The sequence below is a fragment of the Nuphar pumila genome, chromosome 2, assembly GCF_984573655.1.
Source record: "Nuphar pumila chromosome 2, dmNupPumi1.hap1.1, whole genome shotgun sequence".
Taxonomy (NCBI): Eukaryota; Viridiplantae; Streptophyta; class Magnoliopsida; order Nymphaeales; family Nymphaeaceae; genus Nuphar; species Nuphar pumila.
Window position 1 is genome coordinate 38,576,988 of NC_143250.1, and position 16,893 is coordinate 38,593,880.

At 35.5% G+C, this 16,893-nt stretch overlaps 1 protein-coding gene across 2 annotated transcripts in view; it reads right to left on the bottom strand.

Moving 5' to 3' along the window:
- LOC149845293 (uncharacterized protein At4g17910-like) overlaps nt 1–16,893 on the bottom strand; it is a 47,629-nt gene that overhangs the window by 24,376 nt on the left and 6,360 nt on the right. For both annotated transcript variants that reach the window (XM_089997550.1, XM_089997552.1), the window contains exons 8-11: nt 6,624–6,697; nt 2,630–2,717; nt 1,319–1,445; nt 1,101–1,205 (exon numbers count right to left, since the gene is read on the bottom strand). In XM_089997550.1, coding sequence (XP_089853676.1) covers nt 1,101–1,205; nt 1,319–1,445; nt 2,630–2,717; nt 6,624–6,697 — 394 coding nt within the window. The remainder of the gene's footprint in view (nt 1–1,100; nt 1,206–1,318; nt 1,446–2,629; nt 2,718–6,623; nt 6,698–16,893) is intronic.

Here is a 16,893-nt window from a genome sequence, read left to right on the forward strand (position 1 = left end):
AGATCGGGTATAATCAATCGATTCTTTAATAGGCCCGTCGGGTTAGGGTCTGGGTATGGCTGAAAAAAGTAGACTCATATGGGTTAACTGGTTCGGGTATTGTCGGTTCGGGTCTTAACAGGTTCGGATATTGACAACTATGCTACATGCATCATACAATCAACATGACTCATAAAAACTAAAAGGGTGCAACAATATAGATTCTTTCATGGTGGATGAACTCTCTTGCAATAGAGAGAGAGAGAGGTTCTGTTTAGATGCAAACCAGAGACAGATGCAACTTTCAAGCTGTTATAGTGGTCATTCCCTGGTTTCTTCCTCTCAGGTCTCAACTCTCAAAAGTTGCAACCAGGAAAAAAAATAGAGAGACAATGAGATAGAAGCCAAGAGAAAGTAAGATGTTGGGTTCTTGAGAGTTTTGGGAAACAATTAAGTGATAATTATCTTAATGGACCAGCGTGGGGGTCACCCGCATGGCCAGCAGGGTGGTTACGAGGGTGCTGAGATGAAGGCACCAGATCAAAGTCATAACCACTATATTTTTCTCGGCAGTCATTTCATGAATGCTGGAATAGTAATTCAGTATTAATCACCCTGATTGCAAAATTTAGTGAAAAATATTGAGAAAATTGGAATTCCCTTTTCACTTGTTTAATAGTCAAGCTGGAATAACCCAAGGTGGGTTCAAAACCAAGAAGTATCGATACTTCCACATTTTTCCCTAAGAGCTTCTTGCCCACTTTCCTACAAAAACGTAAACTTATCTTATTTCTTTAAAAAGAAGAGAGCCGTAAAATTTGCATTTTTTTCTGAGAAAAAACAACAAACATAATTTTCTAAAAGGCAACTAGGCAAATATTGTTCATCTCACCCTTCCAACAACTCAACCACATTTATTACCAAAGGTCTGACAAATGCAACTTACAGTCATCTTGATTTTGGGTGTGTTAGATTAGGTTATAGCAATTTTCAGCAATCAATGGAAGTGCAAACATTAATGATAAGAACTTTTTAGGACAATATAAGCCATTTGATGAGAAGTACATAACAACAAGCTCAATTCAATAGCTAAAGATACAGAATTTTATAAGTTAATTTACCAAACAAGCTGAAAATTCCTTCCTTATTTTGGCTGAAAAGATTCATGGCCCTTTCTCTTGAGATAAGGTAGTCATTTAAACCAAACAGCAGCCATGTCTGATAAGCTGACAGTTTAGAACAATTAATGAGAATTGAGCATGACATTCTCAAAACCAAAAAACTGAATGCAGTTAAGAAAAGGGAACAAACAATGAAAAGTAGATCATAAGAGTAATACCTAATAGAATTGATGAACCAAGAATTCCACAATATCGAGGATGAATGTTAAACAATGATGTTAACAAAGACACAGAGGCAAGCGTGAAAAAGAAGTTCCAATGGACACCATACTCTCCTACATGAACCTACCCAAAAAAAGAAAAAAAGAATGAAAGGAAGAGAAGGATCATATAAAAACAGAACATTTGATGGGCACAAAAGGGTAGTTTTTAAAACAAGCAAATTTAAATAAAAACAAACATAAATTGGGTGAAATGCCATATTTCACTTCAAAGTGTCAAATGACTTGGCACAAAAAATGTGACAGGTGCATGAATGTCTGCATACGTGCATGTATTAAATCTTATGCATGCATAAAATGATTAAAATCAATTATGGTACCAAAAACCCCAACACCTTATTACGCCACCTATGTCACATGGGTGCGGGTGCGGGCGCGGGTGCGGGTGCGGGTGCGGGGATTCGGCACTTCCAAAAAACCCGGGTGCGAGGGTGCGGCAGGGGCAAAAATGTAAAATATATATAAGGGGGTCGGGGGGTTCCCCCGACGCGGGTTTTTTCAAATTTCATTTTATATACAGCTGCACGCACCCATCTCGTCAGGAGAACAGTGAATACTAATAGCCAGCAAGGCTACCACCATCATTATCATTTATTATGAAGAGAGAAAATCCTTTACAAAAAAAAGGATCAGCAAGGCATCATTATCATTTATTATGAAGAGAGAAAATCCTTTACGAAAAAGAAGGATTAGGAGCAGCAGCTGCTGTCAGCTGCAGCAGCTGCTGGCTGCTGCTGTCTATCATTTATTATGGAGAGAGAAAATCCTTTACAAAAAAGAAGGATTAGGAGCAGCTGCTGTCAGCAGCTGTCAGCAGAATTTTTTTTTAAAAAAAATTCGCAGCCCATTTCATAGGGCAACTTTTTTAAAAAAAAAAATCCAAAAAAAAAAATGGACCTAAATGATCCTGGGTGCGATCAACGCACCCAGGATCGGGTTGACCGCACCCGGTGCCGCACCCACGTAGAGTCGCGTCGACGCGGGTGCGGCACCCTGCTAGCCGAATCCCTGTGACATAGCGCCACACTCATTTGGCTTGCATTGATCCAGTTATCAGAAACTATATCTAACCTTTCAGATATCTTGGGCATGATCTAATTATTTTGGTAGTCATAGCCAACAAGTTGCCAAACCATGTAGAAGCAATTAATAAAATTAAGTTACCATATAAAAACACTAATAACATAAAAAAAGGGGAAGCTCAACACAAGCATGTAGTAAGTTTAAGTCATGAAGATGCATCAGTACCTGATAATCAACACCTTTTGTAAATACAAGTCGAGCAAATCCCAGGAGTATAAGTGGGCTTACAGCCTGAAGTGAAGATTTGTGTTTCCTGCAGGACAAAGATAAGAATGAATAAAAAAACTGAAGTAAACTACTTTAAGAATGAATACTTTAGATGAATAAGATCTAAATAAAAGCTCTAGAAATTGGATGAATCTGCAGTTGCTGGCTTGGAAGTGATGGGAGAGCAATAAGAATGATTGAAGCAGAACTGAGTGAATCTGAGAGCAGATGAGACCTATCATTGCAAAATAACAAAGAAGACATGATGGAAAGTGTCTGTCAAAGGAAAGAGGTAAGCAAATATTTTAAATATTTATTTCAATTCCTATAATAGTATAAATGCTTTAAATGGGAAGATCAATTAAAATACTAAAGTAACCGACATAATATTGCAATGCTTTAACAGTAGAGATGACAAACTCCAAAAATTAAAAGAATATATGCCCTTGTGCCTATCTTCAGCAATAAATATTCCCTAATAGCCATGAACACATTATACCAGTGTGACTAGTCTTTATAAGGAAAATTCTGAAACCACAGGTTTCATAATTTCATGACTATTCTGTCATTTTGACCTTTGTGCCATTATATTAGTCAAGACAATCACATCATCTCACTTTGCATGGTTGGCAAAATGTAGCATTTAAGAGAGGGAAAAAAACAGCTAGTTTACCCTGTGCCAACTTAAGTTGCCAACACCCACTTCAACCACCTACTTCCACCTAAATACAACAAACTTAAAAGTAATAATGTCTAAGCCTGCTTGGTTCTGACCTCCAAACACCATTGACCTATAGAACCAAAACCTGATCCAACCAAGGTCCTATTGTGCCCAAGCCAGAAGCAAACCATAAATGTCATTTGGATCTGGATCCATTTCAGATCAAGCCACCTGCATGAAAACACTAGGCCCCACAATATTACAAAGCAGAGCATTTCTATTCTGAGTGCACCTTGCTGAGTCTCCTTGCATTCCCCCAGATTTAACCTGAATGACCTTAGGCTGAATCTACAATCAACTCCTACCATATACTATATGGTACCAAACCTACCTTAACCCACACAAGTCCAGTTGGGTCCATACTTTAGACCAAGGTTGTCAGACTAGGAAGCGGAAGCGGGAAACGATATGGGAAGCGGAAGCGAGAAGTGATGCATTTTAAAATGTATAGAAAGCAAGTAGCGAAGAATAAAAAAAATATATAAAAATTGAATGGGAATCAAAATGAAACACAAATAAAAATTAAAATAAATGTGACTAATATTAAATTTCATGAATTTTTAGTGTAAGAATTACATTTTTAACAAAATCTAAAAATAATGACTACCAATTTAGAGAAAGCACATGAAAGTGAGTGAGAAGAGTTTGAGAAAACGCATAAAAAACATGAAAAGTTGAGTAAGAGAATATATAAGAAGAATAGATGAAGTGTGTGAAAAGCATAGGAGAAGCGTGGGGGAATCGAGGTTTTCATCAAGTTTCGGAAGCAAGGAGTATCGCACTTCCGAAGAGAGTTTCCGGGAAGCGAGCTTCCCACCTATCTAAGAAGCTTCCGGTAACTCTGCTTTAGACCACCTTGGTACCTAAAACTTAAACCATGTGCTTTGCATAGTGCCATAGGTTAAACTCAACCAAGACTATACCAAGTAGACTAGGCCAAAGACAAAATGAATTTGTTAATTGATACAAGTGCATTCATATGAGTCACTAACCCATCTTATGCATGTTTTTAATATACAAAATATACAAATTTTCATGACAAATCTTGGAAACTACTCAAAGGTGAGTGTAGAATGGTCAGAGAGTTACAAAACCATGGTTCAAGTAAATTTTTAGTTAACACTTGTGCTGCTATCAAAGATGAAACGCAAAGGGTTTTAGTCAAAGATGAGGAGATTAAGGAGAGATGAAAAGATTATTTTGATAAGCTATTTAATGGAAGTCATGTTCAGGATCTTGGAGACTTCTTCATTCCTTTTCATGAGATGAATCGTGACTTCATGCGCAAGATTCAAAAGAAAGAAATTGCAGAGGCTTTGAAGAAAATGAAATCAAGAAGGGCAGTTGGCCCAGATGGTATACCTATCGAGGCATGAAAATGCTTGGGTGAGAAAGGTTTAGAATGGTTGACAAATCTTTTTAACAAGATTTGGCGGACAAATAAGATGCCTAATGAGTGGAGGAAGAGTACTTTGGTGCCTCTATATAAGAATAAGGGTATTATACAAGATTGCACAAACTATCGTGGTATAAAACTCATGAGTCATACTATGAAACTTTGAGAGAAGGTGATTGAGTATAGGTTGAGAAAGGTTGTCATGATATCGGAGAATCAATTTGGTTTTATGCCTGAAAGATCAACTATGGAAGCTATACATCTTCTTAGACAACTTATTGAGACATATAGAAAGAGGAACAAAGATTTGCATATGGTTTTTATTGATTTGGAGAAGGCATACGATAGAGTACCTATGGATGTTCTTTGGTGGACAATGATGAAGAAAGGTGTTTCACTCAAGTACATTAGTATAATTAAATATATGTACGAAGGAGTAGTAACCAATGTTTGCACTTGTGGAGGGGTGACAACCAATTTTCCTATAACGGTTGAGTTACATCAAGGATCTGCATTAAGCCCTTTCCTATTTGATATAGTGATGGATGAGCTTACGAGATCAATTCAAGAAAATGTGTCGTGGTGTATGTTGTTTATTGATGATATTGTTTTGATTGATGAGTCTAGAGCGGGGGTTAACGCTAAGTTAGAATTATGGAGACAGACATTGGAAGCAAGAGGTTTTAAATTGAGTAAGAGTAAGACAGAATATATGGAATGTCGGTTTAGTAAGCAACGAAGTAGTGATAGGAGTGTAATGAAGCTTGGTGAGCAAGAAATATTGGAGGATGATTGTTTCAAATATTTGGGATCTATCATTCAAAAGTATGGAAAAATTGATGAAGATGTAAATCATAGGATAAAGGTTGGGTGGATGAAATGGAAAAGTGCAATGGAGTGTTGTGCGATCGTAAAATGCCGTTGTGGTTGAAGGAAAAGTTTTATAAGACGACAATTAGGCCCGCTTTACTATATGGTACGGAATGTTGGGCTGCCAAGAGACATCATATTCAAAAAATGAGTGTAGTTGAGATGTGTATGCTTAGATGGATGTGTGGAAATACAATAAAAGATAAGATTCGAAACGAGGAGATACGTAAGAAGGTAGGTGTTGCATCCATTGAAAATAAGATGAGAGAGAATCGTTTACGGTGGTTTGGACATATTCGGCGAAGGCCTAATGATGCTCCAGCTAGAAGGATGGAGAAATGGGAAAATATATTAGTTAAAAGAGCTCAGGGTAGGCCTAAGAAGACTTGGATGGAGATGATAGGAAAGGATATGAATGCTTTAAACCTCACCGAGGGCATGGCATTGGATAGAAATGATTGAAGGAGAAGGATTCATATGGAAGACCCAGAATGATTTTCTTTTTTGGTTCATATCGCCGACCCCAATTGTTTTGGGATGAAGGCGTAGTTGTTGTTGTTGTTGTTGTGTTGTTGTACTTGTGCTGCTAGCAACACGAATTTCTTTGATGTTTTAGCCATTCAGGCTCTTCTTCCTGATTTTACTATTATTCTTTCCTAGATTTATTGATTGATCTTTTATTGATATTCAAATCTCTAAATTTGAAAAATCTAATCCAAGTCATTGTCAGTTCCATTTATGTAGGATATTGAGAAAGATAACAGAGAAGAAGGAAATAACCAAATTAGAGTAGACAAGTAAACAAAAATAAATTAAAAGTGAATGAACTCTACAAATAAAGAACAATATCTGTGATATCTTCACCATGAAAAGCTTTCCCAATACACGCGTGCACACATACACGCAAAACTTCAACATTAGCATTTTTTAATGAAAATAAAGTTCTTAGTGGGAAGAAAACTTACATGGCTGTCACATGTCGTGCTTGCCTTGAAACCAATGAATTTGTCAAAACGAAAGAACCAACCCCAAGATCCATCTGTTAAAAGCGACACAGGACGGTGCTTATAAATCTAAAAGAACTAAACTAAGGACCACCCTACAGCAGCTTTGGCAAATTTAATTTGGAATTAAAACTGAAATGTTAAACTTCATAAAGAAAAGAAAGAAAAATCTCCAATGTGGACAGTGGACAACAATTCTCCAGAAGTTTCTAACAAGTAATAGAGAACTTATAGTTTTTAAAAAGACATAAAATGAAACAGAAATGCATGGTAAAGGAAAATTTATGTTAAAAGTCTACATGTCAAATATCAAGCATCATTTAACAGTTCTTTCACAAGAAACACAATATTTCTGCATAAAGTTTCCAGACGAGATATTAAGATCGAGGATATGATAGCAAAAAAAGCAGCTTGGTGACCCTCCAAGAACAAGAAAACAAATTATAAATTGCATTCCAAATATATCAAGCATGATTTAACATTTCTTTGACAAGAGATACAAAATGTTTGGCAGTATCAAAGTTCAAGATCTCTAAAATATAAACCCCAAAATGAGATAGAGAACGCATAAGCTCTTGTAACATGGTGCACCTTACCCCTACATGCACAACATATGCGCACACGCACATTCATAAACATGGGTTTGTTGATATCAGAATTTTCTGAATAGTGAAATGTTATAAAATCATATATCTAAAGACCCCTCAAGCCAGATGCACATTATAGCCTCAAAATTGTAGTAAAATAAGGTCCAAAGAAGGGATCAAAATGGTTTTAACTTCTTTCAGGCCAAATCTCATCTAACTAGGCTGAGCATAACAGAATTATGACAGACTCCAACCTGGACAGAGAGACCCTTTACCAGATTCGAAACTGATTAGCTCTCAACATTCACATAATTTACATGTCAATAAAAAGAATTATGACAAGATTCCCAGAGCATCCTATCATTACTATTACTATATATAATGTGTATGTGTGTTTATTTATTTGTCCCGCCTAGGTATTTTAGAATCTGCTACCTAAGCACCGAGTGAGGCTTTTGACTACATAGATCAGAATCAACCTGATCGAACTTGGACAAACCTAAAAACAGAGGAAAAAAAAGTTTAAGGCCCAATCAAACCAGGTCCGGTCACTTTTAAAACTGGTGGGCCTGGTCTTATGACCAGTTATGGGTCCAATCTGAACAGACCCAGAACTGGTCTGCTCTGGGTCAAATATTCAGATTCCGGTCAAGAAGACACAGGTCTGCTTGCTAACACTTGGCCCTATGCAGGGCCAGGTGGTAACAAGAGAGCACACACACACACACACCTACAGGAGGTGCTTGGAGTTCATGGGAGGTGGTTGAAGAGGTGATCAGAGGCCAATGGAATTGCTCAAAGGTTGCAGAGAGACACAAAGTAGGGACAGTCAAGAGGAATGAGGAAAGAGAGTGTGGGTTTCAACTTTCAATCATGGATGAATTTAGTGTTTAAAATTTTTCGTAATGCACAACCACAATACTAGAAAAGGAGGGAGAAGCAATGAATAATACACAAGAATTTATAAAGGTTTGGCCCAACCGGCCTACGTCATCTTGGCTTTCTGCCAAATCCACTAGATCCACTAGCTTAATGGTGTTAGTAACCAACCACTAGCTTCACGGAGCGAGCAACCATACAATTCCCTTCACGGTACTAGTAACTAAATCACTAGCTTCACATTGCTAGCAACCACTTGTTTCACACCCCTTATGAAACTCACAACGTGAACCTTCTTGGTTCACTCAAACTCAACCTTAGAGCTTTTACAAATAAGTTTACAATAAGAAGATTTAATCTTTTCTATATAAGTTTTGCTCAAAGCAATTCCTAAGAGTAAAATCCAATGACCCAAAGCAAGAATAACACAAATAATCCAACAAAAATGAGTAAAACAAATGAAATTACTTGTTGAAGATCGTTGAAAACTCTTGTAGGTTTGAATACTCGTCTTTGAAGCTTTTCTTGATAGATCTTTAATATGCTCTTGTTCATCAATCATTTAAGTTGTTTTTCACCTTATAGTTCTTTAAAAATATACGTTGGAGATCCGTTAAATTTGAAAATATGACTCTTGGCAATAGCTAGAAGTCTGTTGGAAACTTTCGGCTACTGCAAGAGTCAACACATGAATCTAGAGTGTCGACACCTATGTGTCTTGGTGAGAACTTGCTTCAAGACTTTTAAATTCAAGAGTCAACATTTGATTTTCAGAAGTCGACACTTTGTGTCTCAGAGATTTAAGTTGCATCCGGTTTGTCCAGGAGTCGACTCTTTTGTATTTCGTTCTTACTTTGCATTCAGTTTTGAGTGGTTGACACCTTGTCTAAGGGATCAACACTTTCCTTTAGCGTACAACTAAAAAAAATTTATCATCAGGAGTTGACACCTTATCAGATGAGTCGACACTTGTTTTTCTTCTTCACATGAACTTAAAGCGGAATTTGAAAATCTTCAGGAGTTGACACTAGCTTCTCAGGAGTCTACTCTTTTTCATTTAGTTCTTGAATTTCTATGAAATTCCCTCACTGGTTTTGGCAATCTTTTTGGCACTTTTTAGGAGGAATTTTTTCACTTAAATTCAGTCTTTCAAGGTATAAAGATGAGAATAAAATGTATGCACACTTGAGATTTAAACATTACTCCTTGGATAGTTTTGTATTCATCAAAATCATACTTATGAGCTTAACAATCTCCCCCTTTTTTTTATGATGACAAGACTCTCCATTATGATTTTGAGAATAAAAGAATATGCAATTGTAAGCAAGTTATAAGCACTTGATACGAAGAGAAATTCTTATCGTTTTATATACACATTTGCTTCAAGTTTTATCACAATCATTGGATTAGATTCAATCTTTTCAGCATGCATTTGATTGTAAAAGAAGTTCTTTTCTTTTCAAATCATTTCAATACATATTTTGATGTTTACATTCAATTCAATATGTATTGATTCAATTGATTAATTTTTATCAAAGAACACATGATTCTCAATCATATTCATTTGATTTAATTGATTTTTAATAAACACATATGAATCATTAGTCATTCATTTGATAAAAAAGATACTATCTTTTACCATATTGATCAAAAGCATATTATATATTTCAATAAGTTTTACCATTTCTCCCCCTTTTTCATTTCAATACAAGCTTTCTTCATTTGATTCATATAATCATACAAAAAACATTGTATTTTACCATTCATAATCATTGTAGTTCACTATTTATATCAATATCATCTAAAATGATTATAAACCCAAATCATTCAAAATCGTATCATTTTCTTCCCCTTTTCGACTTCATCGTAAAATATATCAAATAAGCACAATCATAAAGATAAGCATAATAAGCACAATAACATAAAAATTTCATATGAGAAATACATTTGAAAGGAAAAATGATGTCATTTGATTAGTCAACAAAATGTATGTCACTGAATGTACATAGAATGAGTCGGCTAAAACGTGACTTTACACTATATCCAGACAAAATATATTCTTGTCTATGATGACATCTATGATCAGCCTAGGAGAGTGGGAAACGTCACTCTAATGCATCAAACTTGCTCTTCACATCAAAGAAATGGTCACGTTGTTCAACCAATAGTTGTCTCATATCTGCACAGTTAGTCCTAATAGGTCGTATCTCCTCAAGGATCCGCTGAAGAATCTGACTAAGCCCCTCCCCCCCCCCCCCCCCCCCCGAAGTTGTGCCTGATGTGATGACGACAGTCCCAACCCTAATGCAGGAGCAAGTGCAGCTTCCTCTGGATTTGAAGAAACATCCGCCCCCTCAACATATACCTGCTTCCTTAGAACCCATTGATGATCAACATAAGTATAGTCCATCATATGCAGGGTTCCCTGATCAAAAACATTAGTCTTCCCCAACTCCTTGGCTATCTCTTCTATGAATGAAACTTCATAAAATTCTAGAATCCTGGTAATCATTGAACCATATGGCAAAGGCCCCTTATGATTGATCGCATTCTTCATATGTTGAATGATGAATTCAAGAAGATTTACTGGATGGCCTTTAAGGATGCAATACATAGACATCAATTGAATGCTTGAAACACCTCCTAACTTGACACAAATGGGAAGGAGAATAGTGGCAATGATGTAGTGGACTAGACGATATTCCAATTTAAATTGTGTAGCCACCAGTGTTTCATTTCCTATAACATTCGGGTTTTAAGTGATGAACCTCACAATTTCTCCTACATTTTGATAGAAATTCTCCATATTGTCAGTTCTACTGTTGGGAATGTGAAGAATGATACTCAAAATTTCTTTATTCACCAAAAAGTTCTTTCCTTTCATGAATGTGGAAAATTTATCGCTTGATTCTTTCATGTTTGCATAGAAATGCTTAGTCAATGTAGTATAAGTCAATTCTTTGATTGATAACAACTCAATCCATCCCATGACAATAAATTTTTCTCGAAGAGGAATAGAGAAATCATCCATGAAGTCAAAATTAATTCTCTTAATGTTTAGAATCATTCAATGATTTCTTCGAATCTTTTCTGAAACTCTTTTCCTCGAAAATATCTTGCAACAAATTCCAATGGATGAGTTGCAGGATCTCTAGAAGCTTTTGATCGACGTTCTCTTTCCTTTGGATCAGCCAGACACTCAGAGGCTTCATCCACTCTCTTTGTACGCTTCTCTCTTCAATCGAATGAGGATTCACCCATCATGTTATTGTTGGCAATCGATTTTTGCCTCATTTTTCAATGTTTGAACAGTTGTTTCACCGAAATCCTCTTTTGCATAGTAATGCGCCTTCCTTGATCACGATTTGCAGGAGAAAAAATCCTAACCTTCGATTTTTCGCATGAGAAGAGGAAATAGAGAGGGAATATCGGAGAGAATGAAGAATGAAAACCGAAAAACGCAAATGAGTCAACATTTTTGCTCTAAACTTACGCATATATATATTCGGTTAACACAGGAGTCTACACTCGTGACAAACGAGTCAACACTTTTATTTAATCGTGAAGCACAGATGGCATAAAGGGTCGACACTCAATGTGTAGGAGTCGACATTTGTTCTTTTTCAAGATAAAAGGAGTCGACACTCAATATATACGAGTCGACACCTAGTGAAAACACAAAATCGACTTGAAATGGATGAGTCAGCACCGGAATTGAAGGAGTCGACATTTTTTGAATCATTTGTCGATTTAATGAGAAAGAGTCGACACTTAATGATCAAAAGTCAAAATTTTGATTTTTCTTTAAGGAATTCAATAAAGGGGGTCAATGTTTTGATAAGAGAGTCAACTTTTGCATACTTGAGTGATGATTTTTAAGCATATTCATAATGAAATTTGATGCATTTCAAAATGATTCGGGATTTTCCTATCATCCTTGATTGGATTTCCTTTTTACTCATTTCTCTTAGAGAAATTTTCAAGCAAATCAAGCTCAAATACATTAGTTCATAATCAAGCAACTTAGAGTTTTTTATGCAACTTTTCTTAAAAGTATTTTCAAAATATATTTTTTTATGAAAATTTGTCAGTGTAAATCGTGCATCAAATTATAATAATCGGCTCACAATAGTGGTGAAGTCCGGGTTAAAACTTTATACTCCAAACAAAACATACTCCTTATTGCCTCAAAAATAAACAAATGCGCAATTAATCCTATTACAAATATTAGAACAAAAATAAAAATTAATACAACCCAAAATAAATAATTGGCCTAATGCCCTAAAAAATAAAAACAAAATAGCAGGTCTTCGTCTGCTCGCGAACTAGCTTCTGTTGTCATCTTATGTACAGCCTTGATATGTCGTTGTCGTGTTCCCCCTAAAATCAATAGGCTGATGACCCACCTGCAAAACACAAAACAAAGGCAAACTAGACTATCTATTCCAGTTACAGTTAGTCTCACTAAAACAATAATTGAAATGAATCTAAATATGACAAATTGCTACGACTAAATTTAAGAAAAGAAATGACTTTAATTGGGAAAAGAATAGGTCACGGTTTTGTAAAAAAATCGGATTTCATATAACACATGAAACTCGGTTTCGATGTTATGAAATATGCACAAACTAAATTTTTAATATCAAACTCGCATGAAGTTTTTGCAAAAACGTTATCCTAACATGTGTATCGCTAATTAATCTGCTAACCTAATATATAAAAAAAAGTAACAAAACTAACAATCGATATGTACAACTAACTAAAAAAAAAATCACAGAAGCAGGTCTAGCCGACCGTTTGTGACTGCACGGGTATGGTCGGCAACTTGGGTTGGGCTGACCAGCTGCCCTAGCTGCTGGTTTTAAAAATCAGATTTTTACACAAATAAAAATTGAACTTTAATGCTGAAATAAGTTCTAAAAAATAAAGTAATCTATATGCATGCAAACCTAAACTAAAGAAAGAAAGGAGAAAAGACTCACCGTGTGGTTCGCCTCCGACTGATTGGGGAGAAGAAGAGTGGCCTTTCCTTTACATTGTGGCTTGTCACGCACCTCCGAAGTTGATCTCCAATCGTGAGAAGAACCTGAACCAACTGGCCAATCGAGGGAGAAAGGAAGAGATGGAAGAAGAAGAAGAAGAAAGAGAATAAGAGAGGGGCGGGATGGATGGGAGAAAGAGAAGAGGCAAGGGGAGAGGGGGCGTGAATTCCAAGGAGGAAAAACGTCTCTCTCTCCTCTTAAACTCCTTTTTATAATGGGAGCTTAGGGTTAGAAGAGAACTTTTAGAAATTTTCTAAAAAAAACTCCTAATTTCAATAATTTTCAAAATACCTCAACTAAGACACTATTTCTAAAAACCATGTTAGAAACTAAACTATTTCTAAAACATAGGTGAGTCCAATCCAGAGTTTAAAATATTACCTGATCTGTTTTCCGGGATTGGATCCAAAAGCCATCAAATTGCTCATTTTAACTCTGATTTCAATGAAATTTGAAACAAAGCTTTTCTGCATGGAAACACATCAAAATCAACTAAATATGGGCATTTAAACATTGAATATGTGAAAGATCATGCATAAAAGTGTATAAAAAATATGAGTAAAATATGCATGATCAAATTCTCCCATGCTTATCGTTCTCTAGTTCTTGAGCAAACTTTATTCCTAAACTAAGCAGAAGCAAAACAAAACATGCAAACCAAAGGCCTAAATGCAAAAACCAATGTACAACACCTAACTAGCCTAACTCACTTTCGTAGAAATCACGGTTGCATTTAACATATGCAACAAGCCCTTTAAACCCCTAAGTTATCCTAGTGAACGAGTGAGGTCTCGTGAAGGTTTGCAGTGATGTTACCCACAAACATCTCTATCATGTATACATTCAATCCTTTTTTTTTTCAAAAATAATACGCATTCAAGAAAGTTATCTTAAACACATATTTCATGAAAGTGTAGTCTCGTGGCAAATTAGAATCAAATCATGCAGTAAAAATTTTCGTTCTACCTTTCTAAAATTCGCAATTATTTGTGTTTCTCTCTTAGAAAATCATGCATATTCATGTTTTCTGCACAATTTTCCTGACACATATGCTTTCTGCACAGTTTTCACATTTTCCCCCAAGCAATGAATTTTCATTAGGCTCTTCTTTTTTTTTCACTGAGCACTATGTCAATTTTCAAGCTTTTGTGACTCATGGAGCGAGCTTTGGGTCAGTGGCTTTCAGGCGAGACGACCTTAGGGCACTAGATACAGAGTATCCCTCAGACTTAGTCGCTCGAGTCACTAGGCCCTAGATTTTCAAAGCTACATATAGTTTTTTTTGTCAAATTTAATGCCTACACCTCTTAAGCCTTCTAATGGATTCATATAGCGAGCTTTGGGTCAATGGCTCCCAAACCAGATGGCTTTAGGGCACCAGCTGTAGAACACCCCTCGGGCTTAATTGCTTGAACTCAAAAGGCCACAGGTGTTGACTAGACAAGAAGTCTGACCATCTTAGTTGTCCTATTCGCGTGAGCGCAGACACTTCAACTTGTGCTTGAACTCGGTTACTAAGGAAGGAACAACTAAGAAAATCAAAACAAACTACATGCGTGCTTTTTCTTTTTTTCTAAAAATATTCATTGCTTCATTCTTTTTCAAAAAAAATATTTGTGCATATGCATAGTACTTTATCCCCTCTATATGATGAACTTGCTCTCCGTCAAGAGCAATGGAAAGGAAGTGTTATTGTCATGAGGCAAGAGTAAATGAAAAAAAGGAGATATTTTTTCAAGTCATTCATAGGCTTAGGCCCCAAATTTGAACAACTAAGAGGATCCCTGCTTCATAGGGCATCAACTCCTCTTAGTGAAATTCTTGTCAATTTATGCTAAGAAGAAACTCGCTTGACTCTAAAAAAGGATATTGATGAAGTGAATGTGATATCTAAACCAGGCAATAATATGATGCCATATAAACCTCCTCATTTTTTAAAAAATAACTATAACAACATGGTAGTGAAAAAAAAATGTGTCATCATTGTAATGAACCAGGACATCTTAGACTTGATTGTCCTAAGCTTAAGAGAAAAGTGGCTTCTGTTGGAGATAACTCGAGCAATTCAAATGAAGCTCAAAAAAGGGATAAAGATATCAAGGACTTCATTGCTCAACTTACAAAAGCATTTCAACAAATTGTAAAAAACAACTCTTCCACAACTTCTACTTTAGGTGTCGCATTTTCATCAACTCTTAGTATGTCTTCTTGGATTCTTGATTTGAATGTTTCCTTTCATATGACACCAAATGTATCTCTTTTATCCGAACCAAGCGTTAACTCTTTTAAATCTTTTGTTTCTACGGCCAACAGTACATCCTTGGATATTAAAGGGATAGGAACTCTTGAAACAATTTTGAGCAATGACAAAAAAAAAATTGTTCTAAAAATTAGAATTATCCCTAAACTTAACTTAAATCCTTTTTCGGTTTCTCAAATATTTGATTTTGGTTATAATGTCTTTGTTTCATCTTCAAATTGTTATGTGCAGGGAGCAGATTGGGCAAGGCCATAGAAGAGGAGACCTATATTATATGGACTTTTTGTCATTACCATCTAAGTCTTTTTGCAATCATGTTCAAACCAAGGATGTTGCAACTTGGCACAAAAGGCTTGGTCATCTTAGTGTCTTTAAGATGTATTTTTTTCCTCTTTTGAGAAATTTTGTAATGAAAAGGAATTTAGCCGCAATGATTGTATCATTGAAAAAATGCATTCTCTTCCTTTTCAACATAGCAACTTCATTTTGAAAAGAGCCTTTGAGCTAGTGCATTCGGATGTATGGGGGTCGGCACTCATCATGTCTAAAGGAGGATATTCATACACTTGGGTTTACTTCCTTAAAAATAAATTCGATGCTTTTTCTATCTTCAAAGAATTTAATATACTTATTCAAAATCAATTTCACAATAATATAGCTATCTTTATATCCGAGTTTGGAAGAGAATACATGTCAAAAGAATTTCAAAATTATCTTAAACAAAATGGCATTATTCATCAAAGATCTTGTTTCAAGACTTCTAAACAAAATGGTATTGTCGAAAGAAAGCATAGGCATCGTATTGAAACCACAAGAACTCTTCTCATTTCTAAAAATGTTTCAAAGAATTTTTGGGCCAAAGCCACTCTTTCCGCAATATATCTTATAAATAGGATGTCATCCTCATCTTTAAAAAATGTTTATCCCTTTGAAAAATTATTTAAAATAATTCTGGATTTCAAAAGATTAAGAATATTTGGTTGCAAATGTTTTGTTATTTTTAAGGATAAGACAAATTATTACAAAAAGCTCTTGAATGTGTTTTTATAGGCTATGGTGAAAATAAAAAAGGATATAGGTATCATAATGTTAAAAATATTAAACTTTATATTTAAAGAAATGTGACTTTTCTTGAATAACAAAATGGGTTTGAACATCAAAAACCCAAGAAAGTTGTTGATTATTCTTTCTTATTTGAGTTGATACCTAGAAATGACTCTAAAAAATCTAATGATACAATTTACGATAATGAAATTGTTTGTGATAACCATTCTCATCAAAGAGATGATTCGCCTACTGAGAATCCTAATGATATTCATGTGTATACTCGATTTGAGGGAAATGAACATCAAAACGCTTTTGACATGTATTCACAAAATCTTACTTTAGAGGACCAAGTAAAGGAATCCCTACCTAGACAATCCTCTAGGAGTAGTAGACCTCCTCAAAAGCTTGTGTCATAT